At 41.9% G+C, this 16,781-nt stretch overlaps 2 protein-coding genes across 2 annotated transcripts; both read left to right on the top strand.

Annotated features, from left to right (window-relative positions):
• The first annotated feature begins 5,678 nt into the window (after window positions 1–5,678).
• Window positions 5,679–7,737, top strand: LOC124701960 (protein SPA, chloroplastic-like). The gene is made up of 5 exons (XM_047234062.1): window positions 5,679–5,970; window positions 6,060–6,143; window positions 6,378–6,429; window positions 6,836–6,992; window positions 7,463–7,737. The coding sequence occupies exons 1-5, from the start codon at window positions 5,824–5,826 to the stop codon at window positions 7,485–7,487; spliced, it is 465 nt and encodes a 154-aa protein (XP_047090018.1). The 5' UTR covers window positions 5,679–5,823; the 3' UTR covers window positions 7,488–7,737.
• A 2,849-nt stretch (window positions 7,738–10,586) lies between these two features.
• Window positions 10,587–11,882, top strand: LOC124697668. The gene is made up of 3 exons (XM_047230221.1): window positions 10,587–10,712; window positions 11,268–11,347; window positions 11,423–11,882. The coding sequence occupies exons 1-3, from the start codon at window positions 10,620–10,622 to the stop codon at window positions 11,673–11,675; spliced, it is 426 nt and encodes a 141-aa protein (XP_047086177.1). The 5' UTR covers window positions 10,587–10,619; the 3' UTR covers window positions 11,676–11,882.
• The last annotated feature ends 4,899 nt before the right edge of the window (window positions 11,883–16,781 follow it).

Genomic DNA, 16,781 nt, shown 5'->3' with positions numbered 1-16,781 from the left:
CAGGATCTGCTTCGGATCTAGAGCCAGCATGTCTTTGTCGGGAACTCCAAAGGACAACTTCTTTGAGGACGTCGTCAACCCGTACATGAATGAGCTGAAGATGCACCCCAAGGAATTGCTGCTCGTAGATGGAGAGTTGCAGATTGAAGATGTTCGGGGTCCTAAAGGAGAAGGAAGTTTGGAGGATAGGATGGAGAAATTAGGACAAGAGGTTTTCAACTACAAGAAGATGGTTGAGCGTGAAGTGGACATCTTCCACAAAATTGTGTCTGAACTTATTGATGGACACAAGAAGGAGACTGCAAAGCTGTGGGATGATATCTTCTCGCTTCACGACACTACCAACAAACTCCAAGCTCAACTCTATGATGTTCAGAATCAAAACCGTGAGTATGAAAACAGGTTTAAACACATAAGTTATGCTGCTAGTTTCAGGATTCCGGAGACCAAGATGTCGTTTGTTGATGGAGAGCCTCTTCCTTGGAAGTCTGATGATGGGAAAGATTCACCACCGGCGAAGGAGTAATTCATCATTGGTATTGGCACCCCCTTGGTTTGTTCCAAGCTTGGGGGAGTGTCGCGGTATCACATCATCACTACCTTTTACCTTTTTACTATCAAGTAGTGTCATATCATGAGTAGGGAAGTTATCATATAAGATAGTTTGCAGTGTGGAAGTATCTCTCTTTAGTTGGTTATCTATGTATCCCTTGGTGTGAGTTATCGTTATGGAATATTAATGAGAAGTTTTTATCACTTACATATTGCACATCTTATTTTAGTTTGCAATCTCTATTATATGATTGATCTTGTTGTTAGTATTGGTATCACTTTGGGAGCATTGAGTAAATTTATTTGGTTTTGGCAAACTTAGCATTGGTCAATAGCAACAACACTTTGAGTTTAAGTAGAAAATAGGAAATACATGTAGATATGTTATTTCATTACCTATCCTTCTTGTTAGCTATGAGCTTAGTATTCTGAAGTTAAAATTATTTGTGCTTACAAGAAAGATGCATGATTGTTTCTATCACATGTATATTTTTTTGTTTCCCTCAACTCTTATGCTTGCTAATCAACCTTGCTAGCCAAAGACTTGTACCGAGAGGGAATACTTCTCGTGCATCCAAACCCTTAAACCAAACCTATGCCATCAGTGTCCACCATAACTACCTACTATGTGGTATATCCCTGCCATTCCAAGTAAATACTTCATGTGCTACCTTTAAACAATTCAAAACTTTATTATTCCTTATTTGTGTCAATGTTTCATAGTTCATGAGGAAGTATGTGGTGTTTCATCTTTTAATCTTGTTGGGCAACTTTCACCAATGGACTAGTGGCACATCCGCTTATCCAATAATTTTGCAAAAAGAGTTGGCAACGGGGTTCCTAGCCCCAATTAATTAACTTTCATTAATAATTCTCTTCACATGTTTTGCCCTGATTCATCAGAAAGCAACTTAATTTTGCAATAGACACTCCTCCATGGTATGTGAAATGTTGGAAGGCACCCGAGGATTCGGTTAGCCATGGCTTGTGAAAGCAAAGGTTGGGAGGAGTGTCATCCTTAAATAAACTAAAGTACGTGTGTAAACAAAAGAGAAGAGGGATGATCTACCTTCTTCGGTAGAGATAACGTCCTTCATGGGAGCCGCTCTTTGGAAGTCTGTTTGGCAAGGGGGTTAGAGTACCCACTACCATTCGTTGACAACAACAAACACCTCCCAAACTTTACTTTTATGCTCTCTATATGATTTCAAAACTTAAAAAGCTCTAGCACATGATTTAATCCCTGCTTCCCTCTGCGAAGGGCCTGTCTTTTACTTTTATGTTGAGTTAGTAAACCTATTTCTCTCTACCTCAAGCAAGCAATTGAGTTGTTGTGATCCAACCATTATATTGTGATCTATGTAATCATGTCTTTTATTCTTCCTTGTTTAGTACAAGTTTTATCCGAATGAATATAGCTTTGTAAGTTATCAGTGATTATGAGGAGTTTATTATGATTGAGTATGCAAGTTTTTGCCGTATAAGCTTTAATATAAGAGCGCTGCTCGACAGATAAGTACAATCTGTTAATTGTTCTTTGACCAAGAACGAAGTTTGCCATCAGCAACTATGATTTCCTATGCACCTTTATTTGTGATTTCTTTATACTTGTTTCAAGATGGATTATATGAGGAAGCTGTTCACTAGAATGTATTGTGTGAATTAATGTGATGCTTCTTGTCCGTATTTTATTTATCGACTCTTCACTCCATAAACATGTGGTCTTATTTACTGAGTTCAGTTTCGCTTGGGGACAAGCGAAGTCTAAGCTTGGGGGGAGTTGATACGTCCATTTTGCATCACTATTTTATATCATAATTTACTGTTATTCAATGATATATTTCATATTTAGAGATGATACTTATGTTATTTCACCTATTTTGCATGTTTCATGATTATTGGAGAATCACTCACCGGGGTCAGGATTCTGCTAGAAAAAGCACCGTCAGAATGCAATATTTCTGGAGATCAACAATTGACGGAAATTACACCGAAGATCTTATTTTTCCAGAAGAATGAGCCAGCCAAAAGGAGGAGACGAGGAGGGCCGCCATGGCCCCCCCCATAGGCCGGCGCGGGCCCTGCCCTAGCCGCGCCGCCTTGTGGGGAGGGGGCCCACAGCCCCTCTCGGCCTCCTCTCTTCCGCGTACTTCATCTACCCGAAAACCTAAGGTACTGGGAAGAATCGCGAGGAGACACAGCCGCCTCTGCGGGGCGGAAAACACCAGAGAGAAAAGAGCTCCCCGGCAGGCTGAAATCCGCCGGGAAATTCCTCCCGAGGGGGAAATCGACGCCATCATCACCGCCATCGAGCTGGACTTCATCGGGATCATCATCACCATCATCTTCACCACCGTCACCGTCATCTCCACCGCTGCACCTCGTCACCGCCTGTAACATCTAGGGTTGAATCTTGATTATTTCATAGGGGAAACTCTCCAGTGTATTGATTACTCCTTGTTATTGATGCTATTGAGTGAAACCATTGAACCAAGGTTTATGTTCAGATTGTTATTCATCATCATATCACCTCTCGATCATGTTCCATATGATGTCTCGTGAGTAGTTCGGTTAGTTCTTGAGGACATGGGTGAAGTCTAAATGTTAGTAGTGAACTATGGTGAGTAATATTCAATGGTTTGATATTTAAGTTGTGGTGTTATTCTTCTAGTGGTGTCATGTGAACATCGACTACATGATACTTCACCTTTATGGGCCTAGGGGAATGCATCTTGTATTCGTTTGCTAATTGTGGGGTCGTCGGAGTGACAGAAACCTAAACCCCCGTTGGTATATCGATGCGGGGAGGGATAGCGGGATCTCAGAGTTTAAGGCTGTGGTTAGATTTATCTTAATTACTTTCTTGTATTTGTGGATGCTTGCAAGGGGTATAATCACAAGTATGTATTAGTCCTAGGAAGGGCGATGCATTAGCATAGGTTCACCCACACAACACTTATCAAAACAATGAAGATTAATCAGTTGTATGAAGCGAAAGCACTAGACTAAAATCCCGTGTGTCCTCAAGAACGTTTGGTCATCATAAGTAAACAAACCGGCTTGTCCTTTGTGCTAAAAAGGATTGGGCCACTCGCTGCAACTATTACTCTCGCATTTTATTTACTTGTACTTTATTTATCTGTTATATCAAAACCCCACGAATACTTGTCTGTGAGCATTTACAGTGAATCCTTCATCGAAACTGCTTGTCAACACCTTCTGCTCCTCGTTGGGTTCGACACTCTTATTTATCGAAAGTACTACGATACACCCCCTATACTTGTGGGTCATCACACGGCAATCACAGCTCGGCAAAATTGGTACATGGACTCAAGAAAGGTGCTCTCACCCATTCGAAGATACTCATCGAATATATCACAACCATTCCATATGATAGCATGCGAATAGCTGCGGAGCATTTTTGGTAGGAGGTGAAGCCTAGCGCACCTGTTGCATCGGGCCTGCATTGGAAGTAGAGGTCGTAGTCCCTGACGCCACGTAGAATGACCATGAACATGTCCCTTTACATCCTGTACCAGCACTGGAACATTTTTTCCTTGAACACCGGATCGGTGACGTGGAAGTAGTCCACGTGGAGCCGGAGGTGTCCTGCTACTCTGTTGCGCGGCAGGTTTTTTGAGCGGCCCTTCACAGAACCCCGGTGCACCAGCGCCTAGCTTGAATTGTACTCGTGGAGCATGGAGGCCGCAGCGAGTAGCCATTGTCCGCATCGATCGATCGGACTCCTCGTCGGAAGAGGAGTCAATGAACTCGACGCGGAACTTGTCCAGCATCTGCCACATGTCCATCTGCGTGGGTAGAAACTGCGAATCAATGGCCACGCACAATAGCGCGGAAAACATGAGCAAGAAACCTACCGGCACAATTGAATGAACAGGTCGTGGGCGGCGAGGCCGAGCGGCGCAACCGGCAAAGTTTGGCCCCTACCAGGCGACAGGTGCGCCAGAGCCTACCCCGACTCAGATCCTGCTGTCCGGCGAGGCGAGGACCGAGCCGACGACGTGTACTGCGGCGGTGCGGCGACGGGTGAGGTTGGGGTGGTTGCGTCGCACTAGGACAACAAACAAGGGGAAAAATAAGCAAATCGAAGAGGTCGATTTCGCTGTCCCTGACGTGCGGGACCGGGAAAGAAAAGGAGGACATTCGGTGTGACCGCGCAGCGTCCGCGGAGACACAAACCTGACGCATATTTGTGCCAGGTTTGCGTCACCGCGGACGGCCCAGTCACTTTGCGTCGTCTCACTGGAGCAGGGCCCAGACGCATTTCCGGTCACCGCGGACGCAAATGGTCGCTCAGTGTTCGTTTACGTCGCCCTGTTGGAGATGTCCTAAGGACATGTACAATGGTAGAGAAGACTTCCCTTACCCCGCCACATCAGTTAGATAAGGCATTAGATATAAATCATACAATGCATTATTATTACAACCTTATCTAGCAATTAATATTAATAATTAAATTTTGGTAAAAAAATGTTGCTAAGAGAAGACATACGTGATACAATGGAGAAAATAGTCTTACCTTATTTTTTAAGAGATGATCCCTTGGAAAAGATAACATTATCTCTCTTCATTTTCTCTCCTCTAACTAAGCAAAAATCTGACGTGGCATCTCTGAGGGAAAGCTGACATCACCCTATTATAAGTGCCCTAAGGTTAAGACCCACTAGCAAAATTTCAACCGTAAATTCTATTTTTTTTTTTGTAAAATATGTTTTTGTGGAAAGGCACAAAAAACAGCGACTTGCTGTATGCTCTCGTAAAATTAGAAACTTTCTTATAACATGATGTTAGCTCTTCCCCCTCTTGGATCGAAGTGTCTGGCACGTACTTCATTTCTCAAAATCTGAAACTCTTTTGAGGAAAGTTAAAATCTGAAACTCTAATCGGCAGGCATTGTGAGATATTTCTGAGGAGCACTCCTCACCGTTGGATGGTTACTTAACCGAAAAACACCAGATGTGCGCCCCTAAAAACTACAGCTAGGACACTTACGGCAGATGGATCAGCGACCCGGCTGATCTGCCCCAATCCTAGTGTAGTGTTTTGAGAGGCTACCAAACTTCCAGAATGGATAATATCCATATCCGAAAAGGCCAAGCCCTGGCCACGAGGGGTGAGGAGCTGGTGTGTCGTCCTTCTGCTTCCCCCTGATCACCGCGCGTGAGTTCTGAAGCATGGGTTGCGCTTGACCTGCGCAGCAGGTGCTGTTCACCTTCACCCCTCTGCAAGACCACTGATATCTGAGGTGGTATGGCCATGGCCACCACCTCCTCGCGGCTCACCACCACCTTCTCCTCCACGCCATGCTCGCCCACTACCATGGCGGGGCTTCCGCGGCAGCGAAAGCATGGCTCGCGGTACCCTCGCATTCAGGCCATCGACCTCGACCAGAACACGGTGCGCCAAAATGCCACCTCAATTAGTTCTCCGGATGTTTTGACTTCACACTCGAGAAGTTTTAACTCGCGTTTTCTTCGTGGCTTCAGATTGTGGCTATTGCTGTCGGCGTCGTCAGCGTCGGGGCCGGGATAGGTATCCCGATTTTCTACGAGAATCAAATCGACAATTCTGTAAGTGCTTTATTATTATTACTCAATCCAGTATGTATTGGCTCGTTTCGCGTGAACAGGCAGTCGTTGAAAAATTAGTTTCTCCTAGTTTGTTGAACTGAGGTTTCTTTTTTGGGGGAAAAAATGGCTGAAGTAAAGCTAGGATTAGCATTTTAGGAACGGGCTGAGGAGCCAAGCTGAATTGACTTTGCCCTTGCTATTTGCTCCAAATGATTTTGGTTTCCCCAAATGCAGGCTAAGAGGGACAACAAGCAGCCGTGCTTCCCCTGCAGCGGCACTGGCGCGCGTATGTGATCATGCCCTTTGATTGATGAGTTTCCTGCGTTTATTCAAATTTACTTTTATAAATCTTTTTCTATGTACATGCTTGAACAGAATGTAATGTTGGTCACAATGTGCATGGCACGTATACTGCTCAATGTAGGCATATAAAATAGGATGAATTGTTGGAGTTTTTTATTTAAGACGCAACAGCCAGTTAGTTTAGATTGCATTTTGTAAGATTCTACTTTCCTTGGAGGTGACATGGGTAATATTTGCATTTTGTAAGATTCTACTTTCCTTGGAGGTGACTTGGGTAATATTTCCTGTCCATGACTCATCCATGAAAGCCAAATGTATTGCCTCCCAACGTTCTTTGGTAAATTGACGAGTTCTTTAAATACGTTCTGATCTCCTCATTGATTTTCCAGAGGTATGCAGGTTTTGCACCGGAGCGGGCACTGTCACTGTGGTAATTGGCAGTGGTGAGTCTGAAGTGTCAAAGTGTGTAAACTGCGATGGCATTGGCTCTTTGACATGTACCACATGCCAAGGTAGTGGCATTCAACCACGCTATCTTGATCGCAGGTAATGGGTTGCTCTCCAAAATGTTTTCATGTATGGATCATGCGTTCGTCTGTGGAATAACCATGCTCTCAACAAATTCTGAATTTATGATGATTGCTATTGAGTTCCTAAAACAAAATCAAGGTTAACTTATCATAATTAGTTGAAGCATCATCATACATAGGGTCTTTGCTGTAGAGATGACAAAGTTGCTTAACCGCGACTGGCCCAAAGTGTATTCACATTATATAGGAATCTGCCATAGTGTCATGTGATGACCTTGCATATGCTTCTCAAGTTCTCATTGAGAACAGATTTATCGAATATGTTTGTTTGTGCAGTAAAAAAAGTATTTTTTTTTTCTAATAGCGCCACTATTTGGCTAGGTGGTTCCAAAAAATGAATTTAATTTTTTTATAATAAGGAAATAAATGGATGTAGCCTGAACAAGAGACATGTCTGATGGTTTTTATATTTGGTTTGCTAACCAGGGAGTTCAAGGACGATGATGATTGATGTATTTGTCTTTACTGGCTAACGACGGTATGGTAAGGAATCTGATCCAAGGATGATACTACATACTCGGTGGAGATGTATCCGTCTGGACTGATCTGATCGTTTTGTGTTTTATTGTTTGTTTGGTAAATATGTAAGGATGCAAGCACATGTACACTTTCGACTTCTGAAAACCATTGTCACTCTTTGGACATAGAGGAACGTTTTGTCAAACATATTTCAATTTATGTCATATATTGTGTTCTTTCGAGTTCAGAAGTTACCAGTTCACTCTCGGCTGTGTTGGTCATTACATTGTGGAATGCTGTTGCTCTGATCATTGGCAATGATTATTCCGCTGATCTTTGTTTTATCCAACCACCTGCTGCTACTTGCAGGTTCAAAGGTTCTAAGGAACCATATCCGCTAATGGACCTTGTATTCTTCATTGGAAGGTTGTACACTGTGTCCGCGTTTTACAAGCTTTTCATTGTTGATTTCTGCGAGAATCATGGTAGCAATCCAAATATCGCATGTGTAATTGACTACTCTGCAAATTTTCTCTGTCAACCTCAATACTTGAGCGCAACAAAGATTTATGAAGCCGTGCACTATTTAGTTGAATGTGGTGGTAAATTGTTGATGATGCAACGCTTTATGCTCTCCACAGTTGGTTTTCGTGATTCTCAGACTGTTGGATTTAAGGTGATTGAGGCAGGTATGCGCACCAACGCTGGTCAATGGAGAATGCAGTGGATCACAATTCACAAGAGTGTATCTACTTCATGTGCGACTATCCTTGCCCGGAGTCTTCTGCAAACCCTATAGCCGTTGCATTCAGGGAGTCATGTAGTGCATCTGAATATCCTGCTGAAGAGGAGGTGTCCAAGAGGGGCAGAGATATTGCAAGCATAGCTTAGCAAATGGACAGTAGAAGAAAAGGTTATTTATAGATTCCAGCTCAGCATGATCACACATGATGCATGTGTACTTATCCATAAAAAATTCTTTCTTTGAAGCATTGCTAAAAAATTTGGTTTTCCCTCCTGAAGCCGTGTGATCAACCGGCTATCTCAGTATCTTCATCCTACTAATAAGTTGTTCTATGATCTTAATTATGATGGCGTGCCCTTCTGAGTGTTGTGAGTAACCTACTAATAGCGCATTTCACTATGAAAATTTTCTTACCATATTTTCTTAAAATTAATTAAACTTAATGTGTAACTACCCAATACATTGGCACTTAAGTGTAGTTTCTTAGAGATGTTGAATTTAATGATTTTAGGTTAATGCTTTGTATGGTTAGACTAGCCATTTTTTTACTAAAACTATGTGCAAGGGTTCTTTCTTAGCTAAGACTAATCATAGCAGTATCATGTATGATACTATTATAATCCCTCATTGCCATAATATCGTGCATATGAGTTTTTTTTAAAAGCCAAAGTCCATCAACTTTGACCAAATTTATTAAGAGAAATATTTATATCCACAATACCAAATGGATACCATACAAAAATATGCGCTATATTGAATCTGATGGTATTGATTTTGTATTCGAGATGTTGATAATTTTTTCTACATACTTTGTCATTTTTTTATATCGGTAGAATTTTTAAAATTCTTATATGCACTGAGTGTATGCGCGTATTGTGAGCATCTATGTATATATTGTGTTTCGGGAAAAACTCTAGTGGGCTGGAGGTGCCACCGCCCTCCGAACCATCCAACCACGGGTTGGTTCTTTTCGCGGTCGTAATATCATGTTCCCTCCGTTTTCAATAAATAAGGATTCTAGATTTAATTAAAAGTCAACAACATATTTTTTATTGAGGTAACAAATCAACACCATCTTAGTTTGATCGATTTTATAGATAAAAATATGAACATTTAGAGGGGTAGGATAGTCTGGAATGGGCAACGCTCAGCGTCGGGCGACCGACCCGGCTGGTAAAATCGGTTGCTGTTCCGGCCGTCCGATCGCGATCTACCGGCTAGAATTAGCAGCATTTCGATTTTTACATTTTGCCCCCTGGTTTTTGGAAAATCAACCCGCGGTCCTAAGCCTATCAGTTTAAACCGAACACGTGTTTCCCTTTGCCCCCAAACTTTCAGATATTTACAACAAAATCCGATGTTTAGTATAGCAACAAAAACCCGCCGCTTTGTGTACAAAAAATAAAAAGTATTACAACAAAATTTTCACAGTAAATCTTCACATATATGTACAACAAATTATCGATATATTTACAATAATAATTAACAACAAAAACAATATTTTTTATTTGGTCGTTTACAATAATAGTCGGTTCCATGCAATAATATCTTTACAACAAATCGGAAACATAGTTACAACAATAATTAATAACAAAAACCAACATTATTTTATTTGGATGTTTACAATAAAAGTCTGCTTTCATTCCAGAAATATCTTTAGAATAAAGCAGTAAAATATTTACAACAAATAATTAGCAACACAGGTCACAAATAATTTGGGTGTTTACAACAAAAGTCGCAAACATCATCCACAAAAACCACAGACTACTTACAACTAAAAAATATATTTTTGCTAATAATTCAAAAGTTGTTAAGAAATAATTTAATTTGCTACAACTTGAATTACAACAAAAATCATCGTCTATTTTTACAAAAGTTAGAAACAAATACAACAAAAATTCATATGTTTGCAAACAATCAAAAAGTGGTCAAGCAATAATTAATTTGTTATAGATTGAATTACAATAAAAGTCGGCATCTATTTTTTACAAAAGTCACAAATAATTACAACAAAAAAAATGGTGCACAAATAGACACACAGCCAGAAGAGAAAGGTCCAATAAATTTTTGAGGCCCACCCACGTCTTCTGTAAGAAAAATGTGCATACGTATTTTGGCTTCTGGGTGTTGGTGGGCTTCAACGTAGCTGGGCTTGGTGTTGGTGCGGTAGCTGGGCTTGGTGTTGGTGGGCTGCAGCGTGGAGCGAGCGAGCCGCGCGATCGACAACCGATCTTTCGCTTCGATCGGTCGGCCGAATAGGAGCGTTTTCCGTCTGGAATTCGCCTTCAAGCCGCAAATACTCGTATCTCCAGAGCCCGGGGAGCCCAAGCAGAGGCCCAAAATACACTTTCGTGTCCCGGTTTGTTAGCTCCGCCGCCGATGGCCGCCGAGCAGCCGTCGGAGAAGAAACCGCAGCCGGAGAAGAAGGCACCGCTCCCGAAAGTGGTCACGCTCAACAAGGCCCTCAAGCTGGTGAGCTCCGAATCATCCGCCCCTCGCTTCATCCTCCTCCTTACCTTCTTCTGTTCCTCCTGGCAAAAAGGTGTTCGATGTAGTGCATCTGTGCTTAGGTTAGGAGCATATAGAACGGCCGCGCTGTTGTTTCAGTTTAGGCGATTGCTAGGTCTTGCAAGAAGGGATGCTCTGCGCCGAGAAGCATCCACGGCCATGCCCACAGTGGCCGGGGGAGGATCAAAATTTTGTTATGCCGAAGTCGACACCATACACTGAGAACGAGTATAAGCATAATTTTAGGATATAAGCGATAAAGCTTGTTGTTCACTAACGAGCATCCAATTAGAGCAATGTAACCTGTGGCTCTGAGTATATCATACTTATTAACCCCCACATATTTCTCAGCATAATTGAACCCAGAGGGCAAACTCAATCTATGAACTTGCTGCCAGACTGTGTTATGGCAGATGCCACTGCTATCCATGATACCGTATAGGTTTTCGTTAGTGTGCTTGTTAAATGTTTGATAGAACAAATTGAGTCGTACTCACCCATTTCATATGTTGTTCTCAGGCCCAAACATGGGTGGACAAAATGAGTGGGCAGGAGCCAGATGAACTGAACGATAAGGATTTTGAGGGTCGGCCATCAGGGTATCATTCACTAGTGCTTATTGTTAGCATTTGTTCCTGGATAATTTGTTCAAGAGGCTGAAAATTTTGTTGTAGGCTTGGTCTTGGTGCTAGAGTCGCACCAAATGTGAAGCGTGCAGCTCCCACTGATCCGGTTGAGAGGAGGTTGCTCGGAAAGGTGAATGCGCAGAAGAGAAAGTCTGCAGAGGAGGAGAAAAGAAACACTCAGGACGTGAATGAGTCCAGCGATGATGATAGCGGTGAGCCTCAAGGTAGAACCAGTGCTTGTAGCAAGAAGAGGGAACTGCCTTCTGTTACTTCACTGCCATTACGGAAGAAGGCCAAGTGACAATTTGTATGCATGAACCATCTGAATATTCATACATAGCTTGATGTTCTAGTCAGAGTTTTACAAGCCCCTAGGCTGGTTCTGTCCCCATGTACTGCTTACACCCTAAAATGTGTATTTGCTAAATGTCAGGGCATAGTTGTGCTGGATACTTCTAATGCTTATTGGCAATTCAATTCGAGAAATTCTAGTGTCCTCCTTCTGAAATTTCATAGAGCCTGATTTCCCATTTGATTCTCTGAAATTTCTGCTCCACCTATTCCAACTTCTTTCAAACTTGCACTTACTTTATATCTCTTAGAGTTTTGTTTTTGACGACTAAATTAATTTAGATGTGAACTTATTGTATATGGAAAAGGCGAATACTTGCTTTTCAGTACTTTTTTTGGAACTTTTTCGATGCTATATGTTTAAAGGTCCATCCAATACATTGAGTTGATCATTTCTTGTTATGACTGTTACTGTTTTGAGGAACAATATTGTTTAGGTTTAGTAATGCCATTATGATTGCAATATGTGCTATGTAAGATGTAGCACAGGTGTTTGCTCTTCTTTTGTAATTGAGAATGAAAAAAAGATGGTTTTCTATTTGTCCTGTCTTATATTTCTAAAAGAGGAACCCACGTGGAAATGAAGGATATGTGGATCCTTCAAAGTAGACACCTCCTACTGGTTAGTAGTTTCCACACCATCTTGATGGAGTATGTCTGTGGCTGGGGTACAAAGGATCTTAGAGAACCAAGAGAAATACATTGGCATATGGTTCTACTAAGGCTAGCAATGCAGGGTTTCTGAATGTGTTTGAGTCTTGACATAATATAAGTGTCAGGCTAGAAGTCAATGAATGAAGGCATGTTACTGCATTGTGCAAGACTAACCCCTGTAAGTATCAAAAGTTTCAAATACATACTTTTTTGTAACTATCCCCTTGAATTTTTTTTGTCCTTGTCCATTTTGTAAGGTGCCCAGCATCCTGGTTTCTCTGTACTATTTAATCAACACATTTTCTTTTGGATTATTCACGGCAAAAGAGCTGGAAGATGAATGACTTCTTTAGATGGCAATATCTGGACAAGCTAGATGGGTGAGTAGTCACAAGATCATATGAACCTATTGCAAAAATCTTAGGTGCATGCCTACTTAAAGCAACAAATAGGAGAACAGGGTGGGATATGCCTTAGTTAGGGAAATTGGGAGTCCTTAGTCAGATTATTATTTGAAGTAGTTCTTCTGCCCCTGGTAACAATCTACCATTCTGATCAATAAACCATGTCCTAGAACGAGAGGATGCTGAATTGCTGATATGACTCGAAGTTGCTGCCATGGACAGCAGAAGCTCTTCTTGCATGTTGATTTTCTTGCTCTATCTGCTTTTTCAATTCTTCTATTCTTTGTTGTAACCCTGCAGATCTACTGTCTGCAAGCTTAAGACATGCATCTGCGGCAGCTTGTGCTGCCATTGCACTGGCGGCTAATTTCTCTTTTAGCTGTATCTTGCTGTTTGCAGCATCTAAGTCTGATTTTACCCTTTGCAGTTCCTCTCTGAGCAAGGTCACCTGAAAAGGCACCTCATTATAACCTCATGTACAACTCCTCTGATGAACGACCAAACGAGAGTATATGATATCATGCTCTATTAAAGGCATTGTCAAGATGTTTTCCCTATTGCTTTTGGTGCAAACTGAAGGGTTTCAATCTTATGAGTTTTCGAACTGATAAAAGGTGGGCATTTTTATCATTTATATGTTGTGCTCTAATTACTATGAAGGAACATCATATCAACACACATGCTCTGATGCTGATTTTTCGTTCATCAGTCTGAGAAGCACTTCTGATGACTTCAAGGGAACCATTTTAATGAAGCTCAGGACAAACTTACTTCTGATGACTTCAAGGTTTAGTTCTTTGATGGCAGTTTTTCCAGCTTCTACCTCTAACGCACATGCCTCTCTCCACCTTGAAGTTTCCTTTTCTACTTTTTTAATCCCTACAGTGAGCTTTTCCACCTTTAGTATTAAATAATAGACTTCAGTTCCTTCCCAAATACTGGGCTAGCAAATAAAATAAACTGGATAGAATATATAGATAATAAATGTGTTATAGCCTTGTACACTATGAAGTAGGAAAAAAAATCTTGTTCTCTCAGATCCTGCATGTAACTTGTGTTTGATTATCGTCTGAGCATGTTCAGCAGCAAGGAGATGAAATGATCACAATCTGACCTGCTGGAGCAGTTTTATCTTATCACTATCAGGTAGCACTAGTTGCAGGCAGGTTCTCTAAGCTTTCCATAAAAAAGTTCATCAAACACAGCTTTGGTCAACGACACCTTAGTTTACCTGGACTTGTCGAAGGCCTGTCTGAGATTATTGATTTCGTGATGCAGTTTTTTCAGTGTCTTACCAACTATTGAAACCTGAAAGGAAACAACTTGAAGGAGTTTATGAGCTGGCAAGTTTTCTAGTGGGCAATGATTTCAGTTGACAACTTATAAATATAAGGTGATCATAGAGATTACATGGCAATGATATATAATCTAAAAAATGACAACTATGTGAAAAGGGTGTTTCTACACCCGAGTGCATATGCACCCTTTATTTAAAATGCATATTAAACATATTTAAAAATGTTATAAAAATACAAATAAAAATTCCTGGTGTATACCTTGACATGTTACATGCTTACAAAGTTGTTTCAGCAAAAATCGACATGTTTCGTGCCTTGTGAAAAAAGACAAATCTTAGGTGCTAAAATAGTCTATTTTTTGAGACATTATTTGTCTTTTTTACACAGGGTACAAAAATTGTTGGTTTTATTTGAAACTTTACGTGCAGACATAGACCATGTCCCTCTACATGCTAATTTTTTTAACTAAATTTTTTACATTTTGAAAATATGTTTTATACATACCGGGTGCATATGCACCCGGGATCATATTTGGTTTTCCGCAACTATGTATAGTATATTTTATAGTCAGTGCTTCAGATTATTATTTATTATTATCTAAACAACAGAACTATTGCAGATTCGGAGGAATAATGTAGAATTATTTTTTTTCTTCGAAATGGGGATGTACCCCGGCTTCTGCATCATGACGATGCACACGGCCCTTTATTAAAAAGATCCAAAAGTATAGTTTACAAATCACACATGCTCAAGGATTGATACAAGAATCAACCACCGAAAGAAATGCATACTACGACTACAACTCAACATAGTCTTCTAGTATGCCGCCAACCAGCCTGGCACAAGATATCCTGAGCGACCATCAGGAGACGTGTGCATCCAGAAGCCATGGTATCCCGCAATCCCTCCGGGGATAGTAGAGCCCAAAGCTGGACCCAATAGGAGACCATGTGAATAACCTGCAAGAAATGAAAAGAGACTTTTTTATTAAAGATAATATCATTTCTGATCCTCCAAATAGACCAACATAAGGCAGACACCCCAATTCGGATAAACGCCTTAGATTTTCTATCTACTCCTTTAAGCCAATTACCAAACATATTGGTAATATTGGTAGGAGGTGGAAGATCATAAGTGAAATTTACTGTACGCCATAAAAGTTTAGCTAACGGACAATCAATAAACATGTGTTGAATGGTCTCCTGTTCCCCACAGAATACACATTTTGTACACCCATTCCACTGGCGTTTAGCTAGGTTATCTTTTGTTAACAAAACCTTATTACTCATGAACCACATGAATATCTTAATCTTAAGGGGTATTTTGACTTTCCATAGATATTTTCGCAAGAAGAGGGTATGATCACACATAAGGTCTTCATACATGGACTTGACAATGTAGAATTATTTAGTACTTACCATACTGTCAACCTCCTGTTTACTTTCTCTTCCATTTGGTGCTACCATACTGGCACCGCAGCTGCTCATCTCTTCTTGTGATTCTCCACCTATCACTTCCATGATGAAGCCAAAGCCAACCTTCTGCAATCCCTTCTCAATAATCTGCAGGATTGCACTTCTTCTCTGATCACCATCGGCCCTAAACACAGGGAGGCTATTCTCCGCCACCTCCTCAGTTATAGCAACATCAAGCATGCTCCCAGTATCCTGATTCTCCTTCATTAAGCTTGATATCACACAGGCGTTGAGGAGGAAGACCTCCTGCACCTCTTCTACAGATGCCCCCGTGTCGTTGCCTAATCGACGGTACCTCGGAGGAGGGATCCTCACGAGGGGGAGAAGAAGTAGGGGCCATAGGGCGGAGTGCACACGGGACGGTGGTACGCGAGTTACCCAGCTTCGGAACACCTGCACAATGACAGGGCCTACTGCTGCTTGTCTGGAATTATCTGGGCGCTTTCGCGTGGTTACAATGAGTTGTGGTTGTGCCTCTAGGGCTCCCGGGATCCGGCTTATAAAGGCGCACGGATCTAGGGTTTACATGGAAAGTCCTAGCCGGATTACAGGTCGCCTAACTACGGTACAATATCTTGCCGTGCACGTCACGGATCCGCCTTCCATATACGTCGTACTGGATCCGGGTTCCACATGGGCCTCCATGGATCCGGGTTACTCCTGGGCCTCCATGGATCCGGGTTCCACATGGGCCTCCATGGATCCGGGTTACTCCTGGGCCTCCATGGATCCGGGTTCCACATGGGCCTCCATGGATCCGACTTCCTCCGATGGTCGGTTGGGATCCGGCTTCCCTATCCTGGGCTGGACTTCATCCTTTAGGATCAACAGCAACTGGGCTGCCCGGTGGGCCATAAGCCATCACCACCATCTGTGAGCCACCCGGGCTTGCCGGAATCGGACCATGTCGATGGTATACCTATGAAGTATATCCACAACAGTAGCCCCCGGAGTTCTCCAAGATTCACCGTTCTTCCATCCAGCTCAGCTTGCGCATGTCTACATCCTTTGGCTGGAACGAATAATAGAGAATCTTGAAGGACTCCAAACTTCATATCTCCAACCAAGTATTGGTCGGAAACTTCATGATCCAATGGTCAGATTCTTCGGAGACACCATCCAACGTAATCTTCGGTATGGATCCGACTAGCCAAATGTAGGTTCGGATCTGACTAGCCAAAATTTAGGTGTGGATCCGACTACCCAAAAATTAGGTGCGGATCCG

The sequence above is a fragment of the Lolium rigidum genome, chromosome 3, assembly GCF_022539505.1.
Source record: "Lolium rigidum isolate FL_2022 chromosome 3, APGP_CSIRO_Lrig_0.1, whole genome shotgun sequence".
NCBI lineage: Eukaryota > Viridiplantae > Streptophyta > Magnoliopsida > Poales > Poaceae > Lolium > Lolium rigidum.
Note: the sequence above shows the minus strand (reverse complement) of the source record. Positions and strands in the feature narration are given on the sequence as shown.

Excerpts from the sequence above, each read along its gene's own strand:
- LOC124697668 (XM_047230221.1), top strand. The coding sequence starts at position 10,620 with ATGGCCGCCGAGCAGCCGTCGGAGAAGAAACCGCAGCCGGAGAAGAAG. Across the intron at positions 10,713-11,267 it reads TCAACAAGGCCCTCAAGCTG|GCCCAAACATGGGTGGACAA; the intron begins GTGAGCTCCGAA and ends TGTTGTTCTCAG. Across the intron at positions 11,348-11,422 it reads TTTGAGGGTCGGCCATCAGG|GCTTGGTCTTGGTGCTAGAG; the intron begins GTATCATTCACT and ends ATTTTGTTGTAG.
- LOC124701960 (XM_047234062.1), top strand. The coding sequence starts at position 5,824 with ATGGCCATGGCCACCACCTCCTCGCGGCTCACCACCACCTTCTCCTCC. Across the intron at positions 6,430-6,835 it reads CTGCAGCGGCACTGGCGCGC|AGGTATGCAGGTTTTGCACC; the intron begins GTATGTGATCAT and ends TTGATTTTCCAG. Across the intron at positions 6,993-7,462 it reads CCACGCTATCTTGATCGCAG|GGAGTTCAAGGACGATGATG; the intron begins GTAATGGGTTGC and ends TTTGCTAACCAG.